The sequence below is a fragment of the Ambystoma mexicanum genome, chromosome 5p, assembly GCF_040938575.1.
Source record: "Ambystoma mexicanum isolate Mex_15411 chromosome 5p, UKY_AmexF1_1, whole genome shotgun sequence".
Taxonomy (NCBI): Eukaryota; Metazoa; Chordata; class Amphibia; order Caudata; family Ambystomatidae; genus Ambystoma; species Ambystoma mexicanum.
In genome coordinates, this window is record NC_090930.1 from 719,671,153 (window position 1) to 719,693,741 (window position 22,589).

The 22,589-nt window shown below is 45.9% G+C and overlaps 1 protein-coding gene across 1 annotated transcript in view; it reads right to left on the minus strand.

The window, feature by feature from the left end:
* The window catches only part of LOC138481150 (TRPM8 channel-associated factor homolog), a 416,320-nt gene that overhangs the window by 382,251 nt on the left and 11,480 nt on the right, over positions 1 to 22,589 (minus strand). Inside the window, exon 2 of the mRNA XM_069613089.1 lies at positions 971 to 1,606. Within this exon, the coding sequence (XP_069469190.1) occupies positions 971 to 1,606 (636 nt within the window). The remainder of the gene's footprint in view (positions 1 to 970; positions 1,607 to 22,589) is intronic.

Consider the following 22,589-nt stretch of genomic DNA (forward strand, 5'->3'; position numbering starts at 1 on the left):
TAGAGTCGAAGATGACACCAAGGTATTTAGCCTCACAGGAAGGCGAAGGAAGAGGGCCCAAGGAGGGCGGACAGAGTGAGAGAGGGGAAGCGGGAGCAGCGGTCCCAATGAGAAGCATCTCAGTCTTGCTGGCATTAAGGCAGAGATCGTTGGAGGCGCACCACTCCTGAATCGTGGATCAACAGTCAGGAATGCGAGAGAGCGGCGAGGAGGCTGAGAGTAGCCTGAAGGAGAGCTGAGTGTCATACGCATAACATTGAAAATTAGAGGCGAAGGTAGAAATAAGGTGGGCCAGAGGTACCAAGTAGACATTGAAGAGTCAGGGTGAGAGGTTAGAGTCCTGGGGAACACCAGATGTCGAGAGAGAGGTGGTGGAGAGAAAGGGCCCACGTTGGACCTGGGAGGGTCGGTCCAGGAGGAAGGAGGTCAACCAGGCCAGGGCCTGATCTGTGATGCCCAGGTTCTCACAGAGATGATTCCAACCTAACGGCACAGGGAGAGAACAAGCGGCAAACATAGACAATTACATGAGATTAAGTATTTTTTCATTCTCTCACTGACAAATCATTGTGGCTCCAGTGAGTGACCAGACACATGGACAGTAAAGTGTTTAATACCTCTATGGCCAATGGTAGAGGGAAGATGCCAAGTAGGCGTACCTGCATCATTAGGACTAATTATTTAGCCTTATTTCTTTCAATGCCTTTAGAAATCCCTCCAGCATAACAATCAATGTGCAGATTTGATCAGATTGAAATTCATTGAAAGTGCAAATGAAGGAAATTATTTTTGGCCTGTAAACATATGTTGAACTTAGAAGTACTCTTTCTTTAGTGACATACCCAGCAGTGAGTTTCCCTAATATAATAATGAAAATAATGAAAATAACACTAACTTCATACTGCAATGTAGACCAGTGTAACATCAAAATCATAATAAAATGTAGAGTAATTTAAGTTGGGATACTCACTGAACAAAGACTGGATTAATTGGCATTTCTGTGGTGAGAGGGAAAATCCCAGTCTCACCAATAATGCCTGTGAAATGGATTCCAGCAACACGTGTCACACTGTTTCCAGGGAAAGCCGCCATGACATTCCCGAAGCCGTGGACCTGGGACCAGGACCAGGCTTGGCCTCCGATAAGGAGACCTGCACCTTGCTTTAAAGATAAGATAATGTCTCGGGATTGTCTGTCATCATAGGCATTCATGCAGTAGACCCCAAAGGAACCAGAGAACTCAGTGCTGGACTGAACCCTGTTTTCATAACCTGTTAGTGTCTTCAGCAGCCAATCAAAACTCTCGTGGATTCCTATCAATGCATCTTGCGAGGGTTTCAGCCATTTCACCACATTCTGAAGGAAAGGAGCGAAGCTGGGGCTCTTCAAGTAGCCTTCATGAGAAATGACCACCACTCTGCCCTTTCCGTACTGGGAGGCAGCAATGAGGACCTGCCCTTTGGGGCTCACGAGCACTGGGAACGCTTTCTCTCCATTGAGAAACAGCTCAGAAGGAACATGAGGGTCAATACATTCCAAAACATTGAAACCTTTTACCAGAGCTTTGTATGCCTCTGAGGGAGTCATCTCCAAAGGGTTGTGATTCCTAAAGGAAATCAAGAAAAAAGACCATTAAATGCAGATAATCATGTTTAAGGTAATTTAACGTATGCTTGTGAAATGTAAGGTTAAGGGAAATATCCAGGTAACGTACAAGGGAATAAAGAAGAACATGCATACTTGGTTGATCTTCTATCCAGCTTTATGGACACAGCTCAACATGATTAAGATGGTGATTCTACCCACAAATATGTATAATCAAGACTAAATATGCATGCCAATTTACTCCAAAATAAATAATCTGATACAAAATCTGTCTGTGAGATAATAAAAGACAACTAACAACAAATAAGGCTGCGCAAGACAACGAAAAATAGGTCTTGGTCTACTAATTTCTTTTTTCTACAACATTTTAAGAAACGTTTACTCATCACGCATTCATGTAATGACTGATTGTTTAGCCATAATAAGGAAACTAGTTAGAAAGAAAACAATGGTGCAAGAAATATAATTAACTGTATTGCAAGACATGGAAATCAAATCTATTTAAACTGGACACAGACAGACACACTGACATAACATGCAACCTACTAGAACTAGTAAAAGAGGCAGCTGTGCCAGTGAACAGGTGCCCACAACCCATGGGCCAGCTACACACGAACACAGAGGACAGGACAAACCCAGATGATAAAGCTAGCGCTGCATGAGAAGCTGCATCAGAATGGGACACAGCGCCGAACATAGGCTACACTACAACAAGGTCAGTGCTCATTCGGTGTTCAAGCACAGAATGGAAAGCTACAAAATCCTCAGGGAAGGAAGAACGGACATGTTGTTCATTATGAAAACCTGTTCTTGGATGATAACATAGTGTAGCACAAAGTACTTGAAATGGAAATCATTTACTGGGAGATATCACTAGGAACCTAGTGCATAAAGGATGACTAAACCAAAGTAGAGGGAGACTGAGGGGTACTTGCCCGAGAACATTGTTGTAATGTAAGTTTTTATATAGAAATATGATTGTGAGAATTATACATGACACAATCCAGTAGAGCGAAGCAGAGATCAGCACCATAATATCATGATAACAGTGAAATAAACAAAACTGAATACAAGAATAGAAATTAACAAACAAGGGTCAGTAGCAGTAGATGTGAAGAACATTTTTAAAATAATAGGTACAATTGATGCAATTTTACACCATATTTTTTTATATATATTGTGTAAAACACCATACAGTTTTGAATCACTTCTGTAGGGCAACACATGAAAGAATCATTAGATGCCCAAAAGTACAAAGGATCATTTAACAACAGATTATCAGGATGCCCCTACCGATAATATATGCCAGCTCTGCGACTGTAAAGCACATGTTTATGATTTCTGTACTCCAAAATATATATTATTATTGCCACTGTAAATCATCTTCATGACACTGGTGCCCACAAAATACATTACCACGGAATACTCATCTGAATAATAATAACAATCTACAAACTAAATTGATGTTTACAAAAATTAAGTCGAAGTTACTCGCACATGAACATCTAACAGATTAATTTTGGTTGCATGTAGAAGGAAAGATACCATTGCCCTGAAGACAGTTTGTCTTAATCTCTGAACACATGTTGGCATTGTTACATCACAATGCAATTATAACTGGACTGATAATATGTTGTAATTATGAATACATTCTAAGCATCTGATACTTTGAGTGAATATGACATGCTTTGAAATAGTACAAAGCACAGGCAAAAATACTCAAACCAGTTCTTAATTACACAGTTCCACAAACACACATGCTCACAGAAACCCACAACTCTTGCCCTCAGATTCACACCCTTGCACATAGACAGTCTTATTAACTTACTGGGCACTCTGCTGAGTCCTACTGCTGGTCCACATTCAGCAAAGATCCCTCCACACAGGAACCATGTCTCTGACAGGAACCAGGAAGGCATGTTTCAAAACCCCATGCATGCATGCAGACAATTCCAAGTGTGGGGGCTCTGAAACATCAAGGCTCAGATGCTACCAAAAATGAATAGTGGATCACTGCGATTGCAGTGTTGTGTAATGCCTGCTGGAGCAAGGGAGTTTGGTTCTGTGAAACAGCCAGACAATTATTGCCAGATTCCAGATGCAGGGAAATGTGCCTAAATTCCAGCAATGATATGCCAGGAAACCACTCCAACTAATTCTAAATTCCAGCAGGCCAACCGAAAAGGAAAGAGAGATGGCATGTAAGGAGCATCGCTGTATCTTAGCACCTATGGACATCCGGTACTGCAAATTAATCCTCAGCCACCTAGATATCAACCACCAGACTAACTTATCTTTCATGTGAATATACAGACCACACACATGCAACCACACCTTTGGAGAAAGGATCTCAGACTCAGTCACCAACCCTGTGGTGGAACCCAAGCACTTAATAATATTTGGAGATTTCAGTATTTAGTTTGAAGAAGAAAATTCAACTTTAGCCAAATCACTCAGCTTCTACACTTCCAACCTTCACCTTAAGAAAATGGTCAAAAGGCAACACACTCAGCCGGGCACACTTTGGATGCAATTTTGTACCAATAACTCCTGACCACTACAGCCCAACTATCTAAGTAATTTGGAGTGATCACATTATGGTATCATATGTGATCAACACACAAACATGCAGGACCACTACTCACAAAGGACGAGCCACTATCACGAGGAGAAGCTGGAACACCCTCTGATCTAATCCACCACCAGATGGGTTTCCTGGTCCAGGCGGTTATACATTCTGGACAGATAATCAGCATTGGTATTTTGGGGACCTGGACTATGCTCAATAGTGTCTCAAACAATGTCTACCCTCACCTACCAATCTAACACGAAGACGCCTTGTCCTGTAAGCAGCACCTAGATGCCTCAGTGTCATGCATGCTTTATAAATGCAAAATAAAATAAATATTAAATAGTGATATCAAAGACTTGAAGGTTTATAGACCCGACCACCTGAGCAATTCAGGATTCACACCCTTCATATTCATCAGACATTTTAAAGGCTTATGGTCAGTTGGAATGGTGAATTGAGTCACAAAGAGTGAGTGTCTCAGCTTCAGAAGGGCCCACACAATGGCAAAACACTCCTTTTCCACAGTGTCCCACCTCAATTCTCTTTTCTTAAGCTGGCGACTGATGAAGCATATAGAGTATTCCCTGACTTAGTGATCTAGCTCTGAGAGGACTGCTCTTTATACCAGTATCAGAGGCATCAGACTGTACTATAAAGGGTCTCAGATAGTCAGGTGCCCTTGCAACAGGGGCCTGGCACAAAGAAGCCTTTAAGCCCTCCTCAGACAAAGAGACCTTTTTAGGTTTATTTGGAGTGGTAAGAGCAGTCAAAGGGGCAGCTGTCATGCCATAGTCTGCCATAGAATTTATGTAAGGACCAGTGAGGCCCAAAAAGTCTCTGATCAGAGTTAAGGTTGTAGGGGTCTCTCAGTCTTGTACCTTCTGTACTTTGCTTGGAAGTACCAAGATGGATCACTGATCCTTGACGACCAGTATGTCATTTAGTTGCCTTTATGGTCAGATGTGCCTATTGAAGGGCCTGCAATACTATCACATGTAGCACTTTAGACTGCAATATCATCTAGATATGGCATGCAGAATTCATCAGGTCCTTTGAAGACATGGTTGGCCAATCTCTGGAAGGGAGCAAGTACATTTTTGACATGGGCATTACCCGGTACTAGTAAAGTCATCTCCTTGGCACTTTCACTCAGGGATATTTGCCAATACCCTAAAGTAATGTCAAAAGTGCTTAGGTACTTTGCGGCACAAGCCTTGTCTATCAACTCATTCATTTGTGGTAAGGGGTGGGCATCTGTCTTTCTGACACCATTTATAGCAATGTAATCCCCACAGAATCTCAAATCGGAGGTGCCTGCCTTTGGTACCAAAACCACTAGGCTGGACCATGCAATACCGGAGGGCTCTATCACCCAAACTTCCAACATCTTTCTAGCCTCAGACTTCATGTGGGATCTCACCTTGTCTGACATTCTGAAACACCTGGGGCTGGTGGGAACACTATCCCCAGCATCAATATCATGCTGACACTAAGATGTCATGACTGGAATCAGTGAAAACAGGAGGCAAACTGCCTCGGCAAAAATTGGACCTCTTCATTGCTGGTGCACGGTCTGTTGAGAGAACACTTTGACAATCTGAATGGAGTCATCAGTGGGGCTGCTTTGGAACAGGCCATGGAGAGCCTCAGACTCTTCTTCTTCTCTATCTGACACCAAAGGCAGTGTTCCCATTTCCACTGTTGGGAAAGAGGGACACACGTCCCAAGCATTCATTGCTTTTGGATGAGACAGAGGCCTGGGTCTGTGTAGTAGGGGCTTGGGGGGGTACAGGAGGTAGGGAGGTGTTGCTGGGGACCATTATGTAGGGAGGGTAGTGTACTTTTTTACTCTGTTATACATGGGGAAGGAATCGCCATCTTGAATAACAGCAGCCATGTTAAAATGGAGGCATAGCGTTGAACTGCAGTTCGGACCGCAGGCCCCAAGGCACACATGGGGAAGTAGGTGATTGCATGCAAGAATAGGTCGTAGTATGAGCATCGGTGAGAAAGGCCAGAGCTGCATAGATTCATAGACCTTCCATTGTCTCATGTTGCCAGTGTTATCCCAGAAACAATGTGCCCTGCAAGGCCATAAGGGGGTTGAGAGCTCTCTGTAAAAAGTGATACCACGAGAAGGAGGGCACGAGCCTCCAACCTTCACGTCCCAGTTCCAAGTAATAGCGTTTAACAGCCCTCATCCCAGGACCCCCAGTATTCCAAGGTACCGGTCAGTCCCAGACCACCGACCATAAGGCTGTTAAACCCCCAATCAATCAGAAAAGATCTGAAAGCAGGGATCAGTTGCCTTCACTGCAGGTCACGTGATTTGTGCGGCGAGGTGCCAGACGGGATAAAAACACATAGCTAAAATGGGGGTGGGGAGCCATGGTGGGGCGCCAACGTGGCTGGAATCAAGCCATAATTCGTCAGAAGCAATGACCCCAAACTACCCCCTTAGCCCTTATCTGCAGTACCAGGTGCACATTAGGATAGAGATAAAAACTAATTTCGTTTTTCTGGACATAATTGCCAATTAGACACCACCTTGTACCGTGTGACGATTGAAGAAGAGCCCACGTGGTTGAAGATGGACAGAAGAGGCTGGGACCAATGGCCTGGCATCCTCTATGGAGCAGGTATCTATCTATAGGGTCTCGACCAACCAGCCATGTGGATTTGTACATTATGTAATTGCATCACTGGTGATGTTGTGTGCCTTTATAATATCTTGTTTGTGCCAATTTCGCCAGAATGTTCCGTGGCAGCAGAGTGCTTTGCTTGCGCACGTTCTATTTTTGTGGAAATAAAACTTTGTTCTCCTTGCAAGAGATGTTCCTTGCCTTTTTTCCTAGAGGGTTGTATTTTTTCCGGTCTGAGCACTGAGGGGTTTCTCTACACCACCCTAGGGGAAAAAGCCTTCAATCTATTTTTGTAGAACACGCTAGGTGCTTCTTTGGGGCATCCCAGGTCCACTGACTGGTTTAACTCAATTAGTCGGTCCACAACTCTGTAAGGCCCTGACCACTTATGCTGTAAAGCTCTACGCCACATAGGGTCCATGATCAGTATTTCCTGACCAGGGGAAATATTAGCAGGTGAGGGCTTCTGATCATACCAGTGTTTTGCCAGTGTTTGGCCACCTTGCAGCTTGTCATTAGCCTCAGCCATAAGGAAGCAATCCTCTTCCTCAGACACAAGACATAGTCAACTACGTTTAAGGTGAGTTAAGTATAGGGGTGTCCCCCCCTTACTTCACCAGAGCCAACGGCCCCCTGACTGAAGTTGTCTGAAAAGGCGCACAAAGGGGCTAAAGCCAAGCCCTTCCTCTGGCACCTTTCTGTAGGAAAACACAAGATATGATCATGTACGGTCCCACTTCCTTCTTTAGGGCCCTTCACAAGGTCCAATAAGGCGTTCCAAGGTCCTGTTGCATCTCCCAACCAGTCCATTGGTTGGTGGATGGTGTGCAGAGAAAAACTTGTAGGAAACCCCCCCTTCCTTTCACATAGCCTGCATATAGTTGGACTTAAAGTTTGTGCCTCTGTCCGACACAACTTTATTGGGAAAGTCAACTCTGGTAAAACATATGAAGGAAAAACCTAGCAATGTACTAGAGAGTTACTGTCCATCGTGGGATGGCTTCAGGATATTGGGTGGCATCATCAACAACTACCAGAATAAACCTGCTGCCAGAGGATGTAGGAGGGCCAAGGGGACCGACAATGTCAATCCCTATCAAATGGTATACCCACTGCAGTTAATGGTACCAAAGGAGTTTGGACATTTGATCCACTTTTGCCATACAACTAGCAAGTGGGGCAACTCTTGCAGGGTTTATATTTGGACCCCATCTCGGGCTTGTAGAAAAACATGTGTAATCTCTCCTTCTTCCTCTTTTTTCTAAGATGACCTGCAAGGGGGACACATAATCTGGGGAACCACAAAGCTCTTATGGTCCTCAGCCGAGGACTCCATTGGTATACCTTATAGCAACCTATCTTCCCAAAAAATCCTATATTTCCCAGAGGGCTCATCCTCCAACTGGGATTAGGCCTGTCTCCTGAGGATATCCAGTGATGGGCATTCTCTCTGACCCTTGCTGAGCTCTTTCTTGGATGGACTCCCTTCTGAAAGTAAACTGTTCAATTCAGGGTGATCACTAGAGTTTATAATCTAAGGTAGCTCCTATTCTTCATCGGGTTCAGATGCTGGGTCATTGGGTCAGGTACCCCAACAATAGTTGCAGGTACTTTAGGGGTTGAAGGTCTCTTACCTTAGTTTGGAATATTTTACTCCTTGGCCTTTGGTTTCCCCTTTGGCTTAGGCTTCGCCTTAGGCTTGGCAGAGGTAGCCTTGTTGTCTGAGACCTAGTAGTGGGTATTTCTGCTGTATAACCTATACAACCTAACTCTTTAAGTTCATTTCCCAGCAGAACCCTACCTGGGACATGCCTCTGAACACTCTGGGCATCCTAACCACTCCTCCATTTATAGCTAGAGTGACAGGTGTGGCTAGAAACATTGGAGGGGCACAATCAGCCAACTTGGCGGGCCTCAGAGGAGATCTGACAAGCTCTTCTGGGTTTACCAATGTAAAATCCACCACAGTTCGACTGGCACCAGTATCCCCGTAGAATCTGTAGAATAGCTCCCCTCTGTTAGTACACTATCTTTGAAGTGCTATCTGGAATATCAGCATACTCTTCAACTTGTTGCTCCCAGGACCCAAAGGACACAAATATAACCTCAGCCCTTACACCTTTGAGCAAAGAGCCGCTTGAGAAGAAGAATGCCCCTGTGAGAATAAATGCCTTATCATAGGGAAAGCCAGATTCACAGAGTAGAACCCCAAGGTCTGACCTTACATCTGGGATCCCCTTCACATGATCACTTGCTCCACAGGTGACAAAAGATCCTGTGGATCTGTGAAAGTAGTGAGACTTATAGTGAATGGTCTTTTGTTTGGGATGAGCAATCCCACTACCATTTCCATGTGGTTTACCCCCTAATGCTTTTATGGACCTTACGGGATCCCGTTTTATCCCTTCTGCCCGTCCCCTCTCAGACGTAGGAGGAGCTGTTTTGTCTTTCTGGAACACCCTATGGAAAACCCACAGGACAGCAGCAATAGTACATTTCTTAGGGTTTAATTTCTATGAACCCGCTAAATGTTGCTTAAGGTCTGGTGAACAAGAAGCAAAGAATGTGCTGAAGCATGGCAAAATTCATCATGTCAGCAAAAGTGGTTACTTTATGGCCTTCAACCCACCCACATATGTTTTTGCAGGAGTTATTTACATAGGTGACCTAAGTGACATTGTCCTCCTTTGGTGGGCTGAAGTCTTCCCAAACTTTAAGATCAGAGCCTGTTTAAATTTCTTGAAATCTATTAGATCCGCTTTAGGCAACTCCATAACTGTACCCAATTTGAGGAAAACTGCTGAGAAACCAAACAATCTTATCAGTCTCAACAACTTCCTGCACGTCGCATGGAAATGTGAAATCACTCTTTACATCATACACGCCGAGCGGATCCTTAGGAAATCTATGATGAGAGGAGGACCCAGAACCATTCCCAGACCCTCCGGTGGAGTTTCCACTCCGAGTAAGGCTTGCAAGCTCTAGCTGAAAAGCCCCATTCCTCTTTCTATTTTGTCTGACTGCATCTTAGCCAACTAGCACTTTAAATTAATGTCCTTCATTTAATTAATAACCGTCTCTTTATCAACTTCAAACTTAGCTCCAGTATCAGCAGTATTGACAGTGGTAACAGTATCATTAGAAGAGTTGTCCTCCTCAGAAATATTACTAATCCCATTATTGACAGGAGAAACATTTGCAAGCCCATTACTACTAATGCCTGCACCAGCATTAGTTTCTCTAGAACTAGGCAAAGCAACTTTCCTAGACCCCTGGTGCTCCTTTATTCACTGCACCAACTCAGCTTTATCAACGGAAGTAGGTAAAACCTTTTCAGAACACAATTTCTTGAACAAATCTACTTTGTTCATGCAGTGTATGTTTCCATATGAATAACAGTAATAGCACATTACAGGCACAAGAATATTAGAGCTAAGAGTTCTTCCTAAAAAGTACTAAAAGATCACTCCGGTTAGCCTTCACTGAGTAGCAATCACTGGATCCCACAGGTGAGCACCAATTGTTAAAATGGATTTTCAGAATCAGCCCTGTGAATAGATTCTGCGAGCTCATCCTATTCTGATGAGCAGGGAAATGCACTAATGTCTTGCCAAACTCTATCAAGGTAGTGTGACTGAGCAGCAAGGCTTTTTACTTACCTGTTGCTAGGCACTAACTGGGAAGCCCTTCAAGCCTATGCATTTTGCAAGTTCCTCTCTTCAAAGGTGGCCCTGTTGGTTGCCCTCACTTCTGCGAGAAGGGTGAGTGAGATACATACCTTCTCGGCTTTGGAAACATTCACGTTCTTTCACAGGTACAAGGACATGCTCCGCACACACACGGCCTTCTTTGGGTTTCCTCCTTCCATATGAATGAGGAGGAGATTGTGAGAATGGTGACAGGCTCAGTTAAGTACATACAAAGCTCTCTTAATAATGCAACTTATCAGAGGTAAGTAAATCACTAAGCATACACTACTAATATATACACATTCACTTTTGGTGTGCTCTGGCTACAGAGCACAAACACCTTACTTTCAATAAGATCAGCAACAGGATACTGCAATGTAGCAAAGTAGGTGAAAAAAGACAACTTGGTCATCATTACAAGTTTAGCTGTATTTTGGTGGTAAACCTGGATTTACCACCAAAATTTTAAGTGGTGGGAGGGCGGGGTAAGTCCCCATTTTTGTAGTCCTTAACTCCGCAGGGTTTTGAGCAGAATTATTGCAGGTGGTAATTCCGACGATTTTGATGATTTTTGGCAGTAAGGTGGGGATTCACCTCCAGCTTTTTGCTGGAGGTTTATCCTCCACCTTACCACCAAACTCGTAGTATGGCAGTGCGGTAGTCCAGCAGTAATTAAATTACTGCCACGTTACCACTGTTTGTTTCCGGCACCACTGTGCTCGGAATGATGCCCACGGCATTGACCAATATGAGAAGTAATAGGTCAAAAGAAAGGGGTTACACCACAAAGGAGCTTATATTCCATGAGCCATAACGTAAACAAATGTGCGAAGCCTTGCAGAAGGCTTTTACACGTTTTGTTTACATTACTGATCATTTTTAAGTATCTGCATGGAAGAGAGGAGGGGCGAATCGTAACTTACAATTCCGCCACACTTTCCCTCTCCGCCATACAAATATTCCAGCATTTGCACCAGCATGCATTTTCAGGCTGGACGCAAATGCTGCAGATCCCTATCGAGGGTGTTTTTCAGCATGTCAGCTATGTATTTCATGGCATGAAGTCCTTCTTCTCCTGCCCCATTCATTATTTCTTATTAAAGAGATGATAGCAACAAGAGCAAGAAGTAATAGAAATATGATATGAGAAGGAAAGGTCCATATCAAGATAAAGACCAAGATTACGGGCAGTAGAGGAAATTGGAAGATGATTAGGAGGAAACAAAACTAAACATGAGGGAAGGAGGCAAAATGGTACAATCTAGAAAGAAAAGAACATCAGATTTTGAAGCATTAAGAATAAAAAAGTGATCAGACATCCAAGACCTGATAGCACAAGGGCCGGATAAAAGATTACTATGAATAGCATGTGTGAAAGAGGAGAGGGACAAAAAGAGCTGGGTATCATCAGCATAAAAGTGGTGAGATAACCCAAAAGAGTAAATAATAGCAGTAAGTGGAGAAGTGTAAAGAGAGAAAAGAAAAGGAAAGAGAACAGAGAACAGAACCCTGTGGAACACCATGAAAAAGAAGGACAGACTCAAAGGAAGAAAGAGACTTTAGCAGTAAAGCATGATCGACTGTGTCAAAGACAGCAGAGAGATCCAAAAGAATAAGAATAGACAAGTGTTTAGAATAGCGAGCAGTAAGCAAAGAGTCACAAGCAGAAAGAAGAGCAGTTTCAGTAGAATGAGAAGGACGAAACCCAGACTGGAAATGGGGAGGAATGGAATTTTCAGAGACAAAAGAGGATGTCTGAGTGCAAACTAAGGTAGAAGGCTAAGGAAGAAGAGAAATTGTATGAACGTTAGAAGGAGATGAGGGATCCAAAAAAGGGTTTTTCAGAATAGGATGAATTGTACCATGCTTAAATGAAAGAGGAAAATCGAAGTATGAAGAGTGATATTGAAAAGACTAGTAAGATAAGAGTAAAGAGAAGGATATGTTTTGGAGATAAGAGAAGAAGGAATAGGGTCATCAGGCGAAGTGGTGGGATGAGCATGTGAAAGTAGCAAAGAAGTGTCAGAATTAGAAATTGGAGAGAATGAGGTAATAGCCATTAATAATGGAGAAATGGGGGGCTGTTGCTGTGCACAGACCATGATGGCCGCCTACTGCTTGAGCTTCCGCCACCCGGTGCTCACAATGACTGCCACTGGCTTCTTAGGCTGATCCATCTCTTGCCTATGTAACGCCCCAGGTGTCCGAGTATGGCGACAACCAGCTGTGACACCAGTAGCCCGTCGGGACTGGGTCCCCGACCTGATCCGCACATACTGCTGCAACAGATAATGGCGACCGCCATGTGCGCTCCTCTGGTGTGACAGCCGGGCCGAACATTGAATGTTCCCTGCCAGAGCAAAGAGGAGCCCAGCACATCACATGACTGTGGTGGTGGGGGCCTGGAAGATACTACCCGTTCCTCAGTCTCCTGAGAGATGACATCCCAGCATACTCCACCGAATACTGCATATCCTGTGGAGCGGGGGCTGCTGAGCGAAGAATGGGTGAGTGTACCTTGTGGCTGAGTCGGGCAGCTTCTACCGTGCTTGAACTGACAGCACGCGCCTGTCCATGTTGCCCCTGTCTGTGGGCATCCTGATCCCTCTTGCCTCCCCTAGACCGCTGGATCCGTATCTACCGGGCGTGTTGTGTTCCTTTGGCGCTGAGACTGTTGGCTCCCGACCTGTGAAGTGCCACCCAGCACCTGCAGCACCTCTAACGCAGCTGGCTTTCAGGTAATGAGCATCCCTGTTGCTCAGAAATCACACATTAGGAGTCTCTTACACTGTGCTGCTGCCCGCCAAACCTCTGTTGCTACTCATGCTAGGAGGCATGTGTGTGCTCCTCATCACTGCCAACCCCCTGTTGCTCGTACTTAGTTGCCTATCTGGACATAGTGGCTCAGGAGGGTGTGGGCGCTGTATTGGGCCCGTGGGGGTTGCTGTAACCTCATCCAATGCAGCGGCCTGTGAAACCAGCCCTCGATTGCCCTGTGTGAGGGCAAGGTGGATTGTGCATCTACCATCCATAGTTGATCCTAGCTCCCTGCGGTTGGCTTTCCCATGAGAGCCTGGGGTACATCCACACCTTTAATATTGCTCTGCATTCTACTGTTACCCACCAATGCTGACACTACTGGGCCCTTTTCCACAAACTACTATTCCTTAGCTTCCTAGGCATTGGAATAGGCACTTTTCCCCGTGAGGATTGACTTCTGCATGCTTGGGAGCTGGAGATAACGAAGGGGGCCGGGAGGACGCATAGCTCCATGAACATGTTCACTAAGGTCACCCCAAAGGTGCCTGAAACTGCGAGCGGCACCGCTGTGACAGAAGAAATGGTGGAGTTGAATGAACCAACAGAAATGCAACGCATGATGGCTTGCATGGAGGAGGGTTTCTCGGCCATCCACACTAAGCTAGATGATATGAATGGCACGATTAGCTCCATTAAGTCCCACCTGGAGAAAACGGACCTGTGACTGACTGAGGCCAAGACGAGAGTGGGAATTGTGGAAGATGACGTTTCTCTGCTGAAATCTGATGTCTCCTCATTAAATAAGCAGGTGCAAGTTGTCACCAGGAAGAATGTTTAAGGTCTGGCATGGATACACATGCTCATGAATATTCCCCGTCGTCAGGCTGGGAATCCTCTGTAAAAGAAAAAACTGTTCCACTTTCACTTACAAACTGTATTTCTCCTCTAAACCAATCACTGTCCTCTGGGTCATACTACCCTCATCCTGTGACAGTCTTCTTTCTAAGCCCCTCCTACAACAGCCATCTTCAGATTTGGTAAACACGTAGAGTGGCAGAATGACCAAGATGAGCCGCAGAGGGGCAGGTGGTAGGGTCTCATGTGAATCCATGCCAGACCCATGCTGGAGAACAATAGTTACAGGTAAGTAACTTAAACCTTCTCCAGCATGGTGTCTGGCACGGATTCACATACTCATGAACAACAAATACATAGCAGTACAACATTACACAACCACAGGAGGTGGCAAGGCTCAACAGAAGCAATTACAATTACCCCTAGGACAGACTCACTTCAAGCAAACAGGTTGCATAGCACTGCTTGACCGGCTCTGGACTCCTCCGTGCAATCCCTGTCGATGCAGTAGAATGTCGTGAAGGGGGTGTGGACCTCCACGTAGCAGCCCTGCAGATGTCGAGCAGGGGCACACCAGACAGGAACGCCGTCGTTGCAACGATAGCTCTGGTGGAGTGGGCTCTCGGACGGCTGGGCATTGGTCGGTTAGCGTGAGGTAGCCGTCGAATCATCTTGAAATGGAAGCCTTGGACAAGGTCTTCCCATGGTTCACAGGACCAAAGTTCACAAAGAGCCGTGAAGTCTTCCGAACACTCTTTGTGCGTGTCGCATAGAACTTCAGGGCACGAGCAATGTCCAGCGAGTGCAAGACCCGTTCCACCGGCAACAAAGGTTTAGGAAAAAAAACAGGTAACCCCAAAGGCTCGTTGAGGTGGAAACCCGACAGAACCTTCGGCATGAAGGAGGGGTGCGTATGTAGCACCACCCTCGATTTGTGGAAAGTCAGGTACTGTTGCTTGTAGGATAGGGCCTGGATCTTACCTACCCTTCTGGCAAAGGTGATGCCCAGAAGGAAAGCCATTTTCCATGAGAGAAACTTGAGCAGGATCTGATGCAGAGGCTCGAAGGGGGCCCTCATGACCCTCGTCAGAACCACGTTGAGTTGCCATGCCGGGGCAGGAGCCTTCACCAGCGGGAAAGATATGAAAAGACCTTTGCGAAACTCTTTGATGAGTCGGTGGGACGAAAGTGAAGATCTTCCTGGTGACCTGGTGTAGTGGGAGATAGCCGCCAGATGTACCTTGATGGAGGCATGTGCCAGTCCAGCCTTGGCCATGGATAGCAAGTACGGCAGGATCTGTGGGGCCGTAACCCTCAAAGGGGTGATCTTCTGTGACAGGTGCCACGTAGCGAAACACTTCCACTTGTGACTGTAGCACATCAAAGTGGACAATGACCTGGGTTTGGCGAGGACGTCTCTGCAGTCCGCTGGCAACTCATACCCTCCAAACTCTAGGGCTGCAGGAGCCAAGCCCTCAGGTTCAGCGATCCTGGGTCGTGATGCAGTATTGAGCCTCGTTCTCTGGTGAGAAGATCTGGAATCACATGCAGCTTGACCAGAGGTGACGCTGAGAAGGCCTGGGTACCAAAAATGCCTCGACCACACCAGGGGGACGAGTATCATCCTGCATTGACACAGTCTTAGTGTATTGATGACTCGTAGCAGGAAAGGGAGTGGAGGAAACGTATACAGAAACAGCCCCTCCCATAGGAATGAGAAGGTGTTCCCCAGGCATCTCGGTTGGTGGATTCTGCTGGCAAGCCTCTGGCATTTGGAGTTTGCTGCCATCGCAAATAGATCAATCTGGAGCCTGCTCCACTTGATGAAGAGGCAGTCCACCTGATCCTGTTGAAGTTCCCACTCGTGGCAGGATCACCATTCCCTGCTGAGGGAGTCTGCAATGGTGTTCTTGACTCCCGCTAGGTGAAGAGGGATGAGGAACATCCCTTGTGTGACGGCCCAGCGCCACAAGTCCTGCGATTCCTTGGAGAGTGCCGGGCATCGAGTGCCCCCTTGTTTCCTGATGTAAAGCATGGTCGTGTTGTCTGTGAAAATCCTCACCACCTTGCCCTTCAGAGACGGAAGGAACAAATTGAGGGCCCAGAACCGTGGCCATAGCTCCAGGATGTTGATATGGAGATCCTTCTCCTCCGGCAGCCACAGGCCTCTGGTGTGTAGATGTCTGGTATGGGCTCCCCAGCCCTCCAGGGATGTGATGTGAGGTGACCGTCTCCTGGTATGGGGTTTTTTGGAATCCGTGCTCTGGGAGATGTTGGAGCGGACACCCCATCATCTTTTCGCCAATGGAACCCGCCGTCGAGAAGGATCTTGTCCATGAAGCTTCCAGACACCTGAATCCTGCATGCGTCCAGGAATTCCTGTAGGGGTCACATTTGCAACCTGCAGAGCTGGACGAGGTATATGCAGGTTGACATCAAGCCCAGTAATAACTTGATGGCCTGCTCCGTGGCCGTCTTCGTCGACGACAGCCATTGCACCTTCCCTTGAATGGCTGCTATCCTCTCCTCCAAGGGTGACGCCAGGCAAGACACTGTATTGTGTCTGGCGCCTAGGAACAGAGCGTTCTGCAATGGCGTTAAGCAGAACTTTGGAAAGTTGATGGAGAATCCCAGATCCGTCAGTAACCGGACAATCCTCTCCGTGTGCTGGTTGGGTAGCTCCCTCGAGCGGGCGTAAATCAGCCAGTCGTCCAGGTATAGGTATACATGTATGTCCTGTAGATGCAGATGGACAGCCACCAGAGCCACGCTCTTTGTGAACACCCTGGGGGGCGATTTCAAGCTGAAATATAGAGCTTTGAACTGGTAGCGCTGTTCTAGCACTACGAAGCATAGAAACTTTCGATGATTTTTGTGAATGGGGACATCAAAATAGGCATCCTCCAGGTCCAACAACGTCAAGAAGTCTCCTTTTTCCAGTTGGGCGAGCACGTTTTGCAACACGAGCATCCTGAACTTTTGGGACTTTAGATATTTGTTGAGACGTTGTAGGTCTAGGATGGGCCTCCAGCCCCCCATCTATAGTGGACCACCTTGCCTTTCTGGAGGGCACTCAAAACCAGCTTCTCTTCCTCCCGGCACCTCTACTTAAGCAATCTGGGCCACTTGCCCAACATGGCAGACAACCCTGTTGCCAGCGTTCTCCACCCTACTATTTCTCAGCACACCATTCCTGCCCCCCTCACACAACCTACACAACCCATCCATCAGCCTTCCTACCTCGCCTAGCAATATGGAGTAGGCAGTCCGAATTCTCCCAAGCATCGGACACCCAGGGGACTCAAGTAGGTGGGTCACTGAGTGGGATTAGAGAGGATTTTATGTAAGTTTATGTAAACCTATGCAAATCATAGAAAATTATAAAACTACACATTTTATGTAATTTTAGGAAATGTTATGAGTTTTGGGTAACCATAGGCATTCTTTGGTATTCTATGTGATCTCATGAAATTCATTGCTTGCTTTATGGGCTGCAATATTACCTCTTTCAAGTGCAAGCACATAGTGAAATATTTGAAGGATCGAGCACTAGGGAGCAGCCTAACGAAGATTAAGTTGAAGTCTAAGTCAATAGCAGCATTATGAATTTTGTGAATTTTTATGAATTTTTATGAATTTTATTAATTCTATGAATGCATTTTATGAATTCTATGACCTACCTTTGAGTTATGAGTTATGAATGAATATGTGATTTCAAACTTAAGTTTGGCTCTAAATTTAAATATTAAATTGTATTGAACTGTATGCAATGCAAAATCAAGACCGAAATTGAATAATGTTTCTTTGAAAAGATTCTTTGTAATCATAAACAAATAAATATTAAATAAAATAAAATAGATGACTATGCATTATCAGCACACCGCCCGAAGCCAACCCAGTATTTCTACTCTATAAAGATGTTAAAGACAAGAGGACTGTTATTCCAAGATGGCCGCCACAAAGCTATTACCGTCAGGAGAGGGATCCCTCCCGGCACCGGTAGCACGGCACAGTAGCCCACGGAAGACTTTGGAACCCGAAAAACCTCAGGAATCAGATTGACCATTTTGGATTGTGAGGAACAGGCAGGAAGTCCCAGCATGGCCTCACCCGATAGCCATTTTGGAAATAAGGCCTGCGAAGGACCGTTGAGGACAGGTCTGACCCTCCTTCTCTGGAGTAATAGCGGACCACCTCGGACCACTTCAGGCGGCTGGCAGTGTTGCAGTGCACTGGGGGTATCTATCATTGGAAACATTAGAGCGGATGGACATGTGTTGAAAGAGAATTCGAGCTGAGGTGGGCGTGGCAGGAGTGGGATTGTGGTGATTGGGGATCTAGAGCATTGCACCCAACAATGGTTTCATATTAGGTGGAGCCCACAAGCAATGTAGGAGGGGGTTATGGTGTGGCTGCAGCGAAAGTGGAGGGACTTTGGTGAGTGATGAAAACTAGGAGAGGGGTGGTGAACTTGATCCTGTGGAACCCTTCAGGAGCAGCGAAATACAGGATTAAGGAGAAACTCCTTTTAGACAGTCGAGACTGTAGCAAGGAAAAGAAGGCAATCCATAGGCCTCATTTAAGATGTCAAGAAATAAGCCGAAAGAACCTAAAGGGGGTGAATTTACGGAAGAGGCAAAGGTGCTGCTATTTCCCAAGCCTAACAAAGATAGAAACAATTGTGGGTCATATTGACCCATAGATCTTATCAATATTGATGCGGAAATATTTACTAAAATATTGGCGCTAAGAATAGAAAAATGAATACCTAAACGTATTAACCCGTATCAGTCAGGTTTTGTTAGGGGACATTATAAGGAAGGTGAGTCACTTGATTGAGAAGGTGAATCAATCAGGGTTGGCCGCAGGGATATTAACTTTAGATGCTGAAAAAGCATTTGAACGGGTAGTGTGTTTCGTACTATGGAGGCTATGGGGTTTGGCAAATTATCAGTTACCGGTACTGCGATTGGCTATTCATGGGAATATTTCACAGGGAATTAGGGTGTCTCAGGGTACAAAAAAGATGCCCTTTGTCCCCAGTGTTGTATGAGATACATTTGGAGCCACTTTTATCAAAGATCCACTACAAGAAGAATATTAGGGGACTATCATTTGGAGGATTGGAACATAAGGTGATGGCGTTTGCCGACGATTTGCTTATCATGGCATCAGAGTTGGCCAGTTCATTACCATAACTGACTACAGAACCTAATACATTTAGCGAAGAAACAGGATTGAAAATTAACTCCCATAAATCAGAAATGATGGTTATGCAAGGGGGAGCTCTCTTAATGGATTGGTTTATAGATGGGGGCCAGTATTTGAAAACAGACAAAGGTTAAGATACTTGGAAGTGAAGATAACCAATTCAATTGAATCTATGTACCAGGCCATTCATCCCCCGTTGTTAGACTCAATCAAAAATTGGTTGGAGGAGCGTAACCCTTTGTCCATTTCATGGATAGGTAGGATTAATGTAATTAAAATGGTTGTGATGCCAAGGGTATTGTATTATTTCCAAGCCTTACCATTAGTAGTCCCTTCGAAATTTAAAAAAAATCTAAATAAGATGTTGAGGACTTTCATATGGCACAGAAAAAAAGCAAGGGTGGCTTGGAAAGTACTGACGGCAGCCATAACGAGAGGTGGGATGGGGGCTCCGAACTTCAAAACCTATTTTCAAGCGGCTCAGTTGCAGATTGTATAGGAGAGGTTTGGGGGAGATCACGAGTAAATATGGCTATGGTTGGATAGAGCAGTGGTTGGGAGGCCCCTAGAAGATGCACTGTGGTGTCAAAAGGCTGATAGACCCCCTAACATGTATAAGAGAAGAATAACGGCGTTGATAGGTGACGTATGGGACATGGTGGTACGGTGGGGGCATAACTACGTTTCCTTCTCTGTTTACGCCCCTGTTTCATAATCCACAGTTTGGACAAGGGGCAAAGCAGGGAGCCTTTAAGCAATGGAAAGAGGCTGGGTGCCAGAAGATGGGCGATATGGTGGAGGGCCAAGCGATTAAGACATTTCAACAATGTAAACTGGCATTTGATTTGGACGCTTCAGATTTTCACAATTGAGAAATTGCCAACAGGCAAAGGGAAACAAACAGGCGGCAATAAGGGACCTTACCCCCTTTGAAAAGTATCTAATTACAAATTCATATGGTCAGAGCATTATATAGGCTATCTACGGATTCTTCAAGTCTACGTCTGCGCTGGGGGTATATGAAACAACGGTAAAGAGAGCACTTCAGATCTGAGAAATCTGGGCTAAGGTTATGGTACAATGGCTCCATTACCAAAAACTGTGTGGGAAATGCTGGAGGGGTTGTGAAGACAGTGGGATATGGGGGCACATATGGTGAGATTGTCCAATTCTAAAACCATTTTGGAGTTGCATCAATATGGCAATGAAAGTAATATTTGGGCCTCGATTACGCAGAGATTTTGGGGAGACAATGCTAGGTTTGGGAGATGTTTTGGCCATTTTATCATTGAAGCCCCAGAGAAAGGTGTACATGATTCTTAGTGTGGCGGCGTTATCTCTTGTAGCCCAGATATGGAAGCAATTGTTCCTACCCACAGAACATGAATGGGCTGGGGGTAGGGTGGTGTTTATGTTATATTAAAACAAATGCTATAAAAACAAATTAAAAGAAGACAATAGGACCTATGCTGGTGGTATCTGTGTCTTATCTCACTTCTGTGCATGTTATTTGCATGTCTAGGTAACATAACATAACATACAGCAGAGCCCTCAACTGTAGAAAGTTGCCCTTGGGATTGACAGGCTTCTTATATCACCTCAGCCTGTCTCGCGCTGCAACCCATGGAAGACAGCTGAGTCACATGAAAAATTCAGTCCAGCTGTCACAAAGTCACTGACACAGCACTCTTCCCCCTTGCAATATGCGCTGCATGAAAATTGCTTTAATGTAGTCATCTCTGCTTATCAACGAGTTGGCAATACATGTTTTCACACATTGTACATCTCCTATCATTTACATGTCTGCTTAGACCACGGTTTCCCGAAGGGCGTTCATCCACCACAGCGCTTCAAGGCTATATCAATGGCAGTAGGCACTATACAAATAACATAACATAAGAAAGAATAAGGAATTTTGGGGGCAAAGTGGTGACCATCTGTGTTTCCAGCATAAGGGTAGTACATTGCATTTACTGGTTTCGGATATAGGGGAGGGAGCAAACAAGGAAGGGCATGCTTTAAAAAAAGGTGGCTGAACATGGATACGACTTTAGACTGAGAATGACACCACCATGGCCTCGGGTGCCTGCCTGCTGTCAGGCTGCTACTTGCAGCAAAAACAAAGAGGTGATGGCTGGAAGGTTTAGAATTAATCTTAACCACTGGCAACGCTCTGGGCAACCCTCCAGACCACCGTTCTTCGCCTGCCAAGCCATTACAGAAGGGAAAGACCATATGCAAATCAGGCTTGGCCCCACCCCAAAAGGGGCAGTCCAGCCCGAACTGCTAGGCCACATCCCCTCTGCACGAGACCACAAGCATCCCCAAACATGTTTCGCCCTTGTTGGGGCTCATCAGTGAGGAGTAGCTTGGGTCTCTAGGCCCAGCAGGCACGGGACCCACGTCTGGGCATACCCGTCCCACTCGGGGTGACATAGCAAAAACAAAGAGGTGATGGCTGGAAGGTTTAGAATTAATCTTAACCACTGGCAACGCTCTGGGCAACCCTCCAGACCACCGTTCTTCGCCTGCCAAGCCATTACAGAAGGGAAAGACCATATGCAAATCAGGCTTGGCCCCACCCCAAAAGGGGCAGTCCAGCCCGAACTGCTAGGCCACATCCCCTCTGCACGAGACCACAAGCATCCCCAAACATGTTTCGCCCTTGTTGGGGCTCATCAGTGAGGAGTAGCTTGGGTCTCTAGGCCCAGCAGGCACGGGACCCACGTCTGGGCATACCCGTCCCACTCGGGGTGACATAGCAAAAACAAAGAGGTGATGGCTGGAAGGTTTAGAATTAATCTTAACCACTGGCAACGCTCTGGGCAACCCTCCAGACCACCGTTCTTCGCCTGCCAAGCCATTACAGAAGGGAAAGACCATATGCAAATCAGGCTTGGCCCCACCCCAAAAGGGGCAGTCCAGCCCGAACTGCTAGGCCACATCCCCTCTGCACGAGACCACAAGCATCCCCAAACATGTTTCGCCCTTGTTGGGGCTCATCAGTGAGGAGTAGCTTGGGTCTCTAGGCCCAGCAGGCACGGGACCCACGTCTGGGCATACCCGTCCCACTCGGGGTGACATAGCAAAAACAAAGAGGTGATGGCTGGAAGGTTTAGAATTAATCTTAACCACTGGCAACGCTCTGGGCAACCCTCCAGACCACCGTTCTTCGCCTGCCAAGCCATTACAGAAGGGAAAGACCATATGCAAATCAGGCTTGGCCCCACCCCAAAAGGGGCAGTCCAGCCCGAA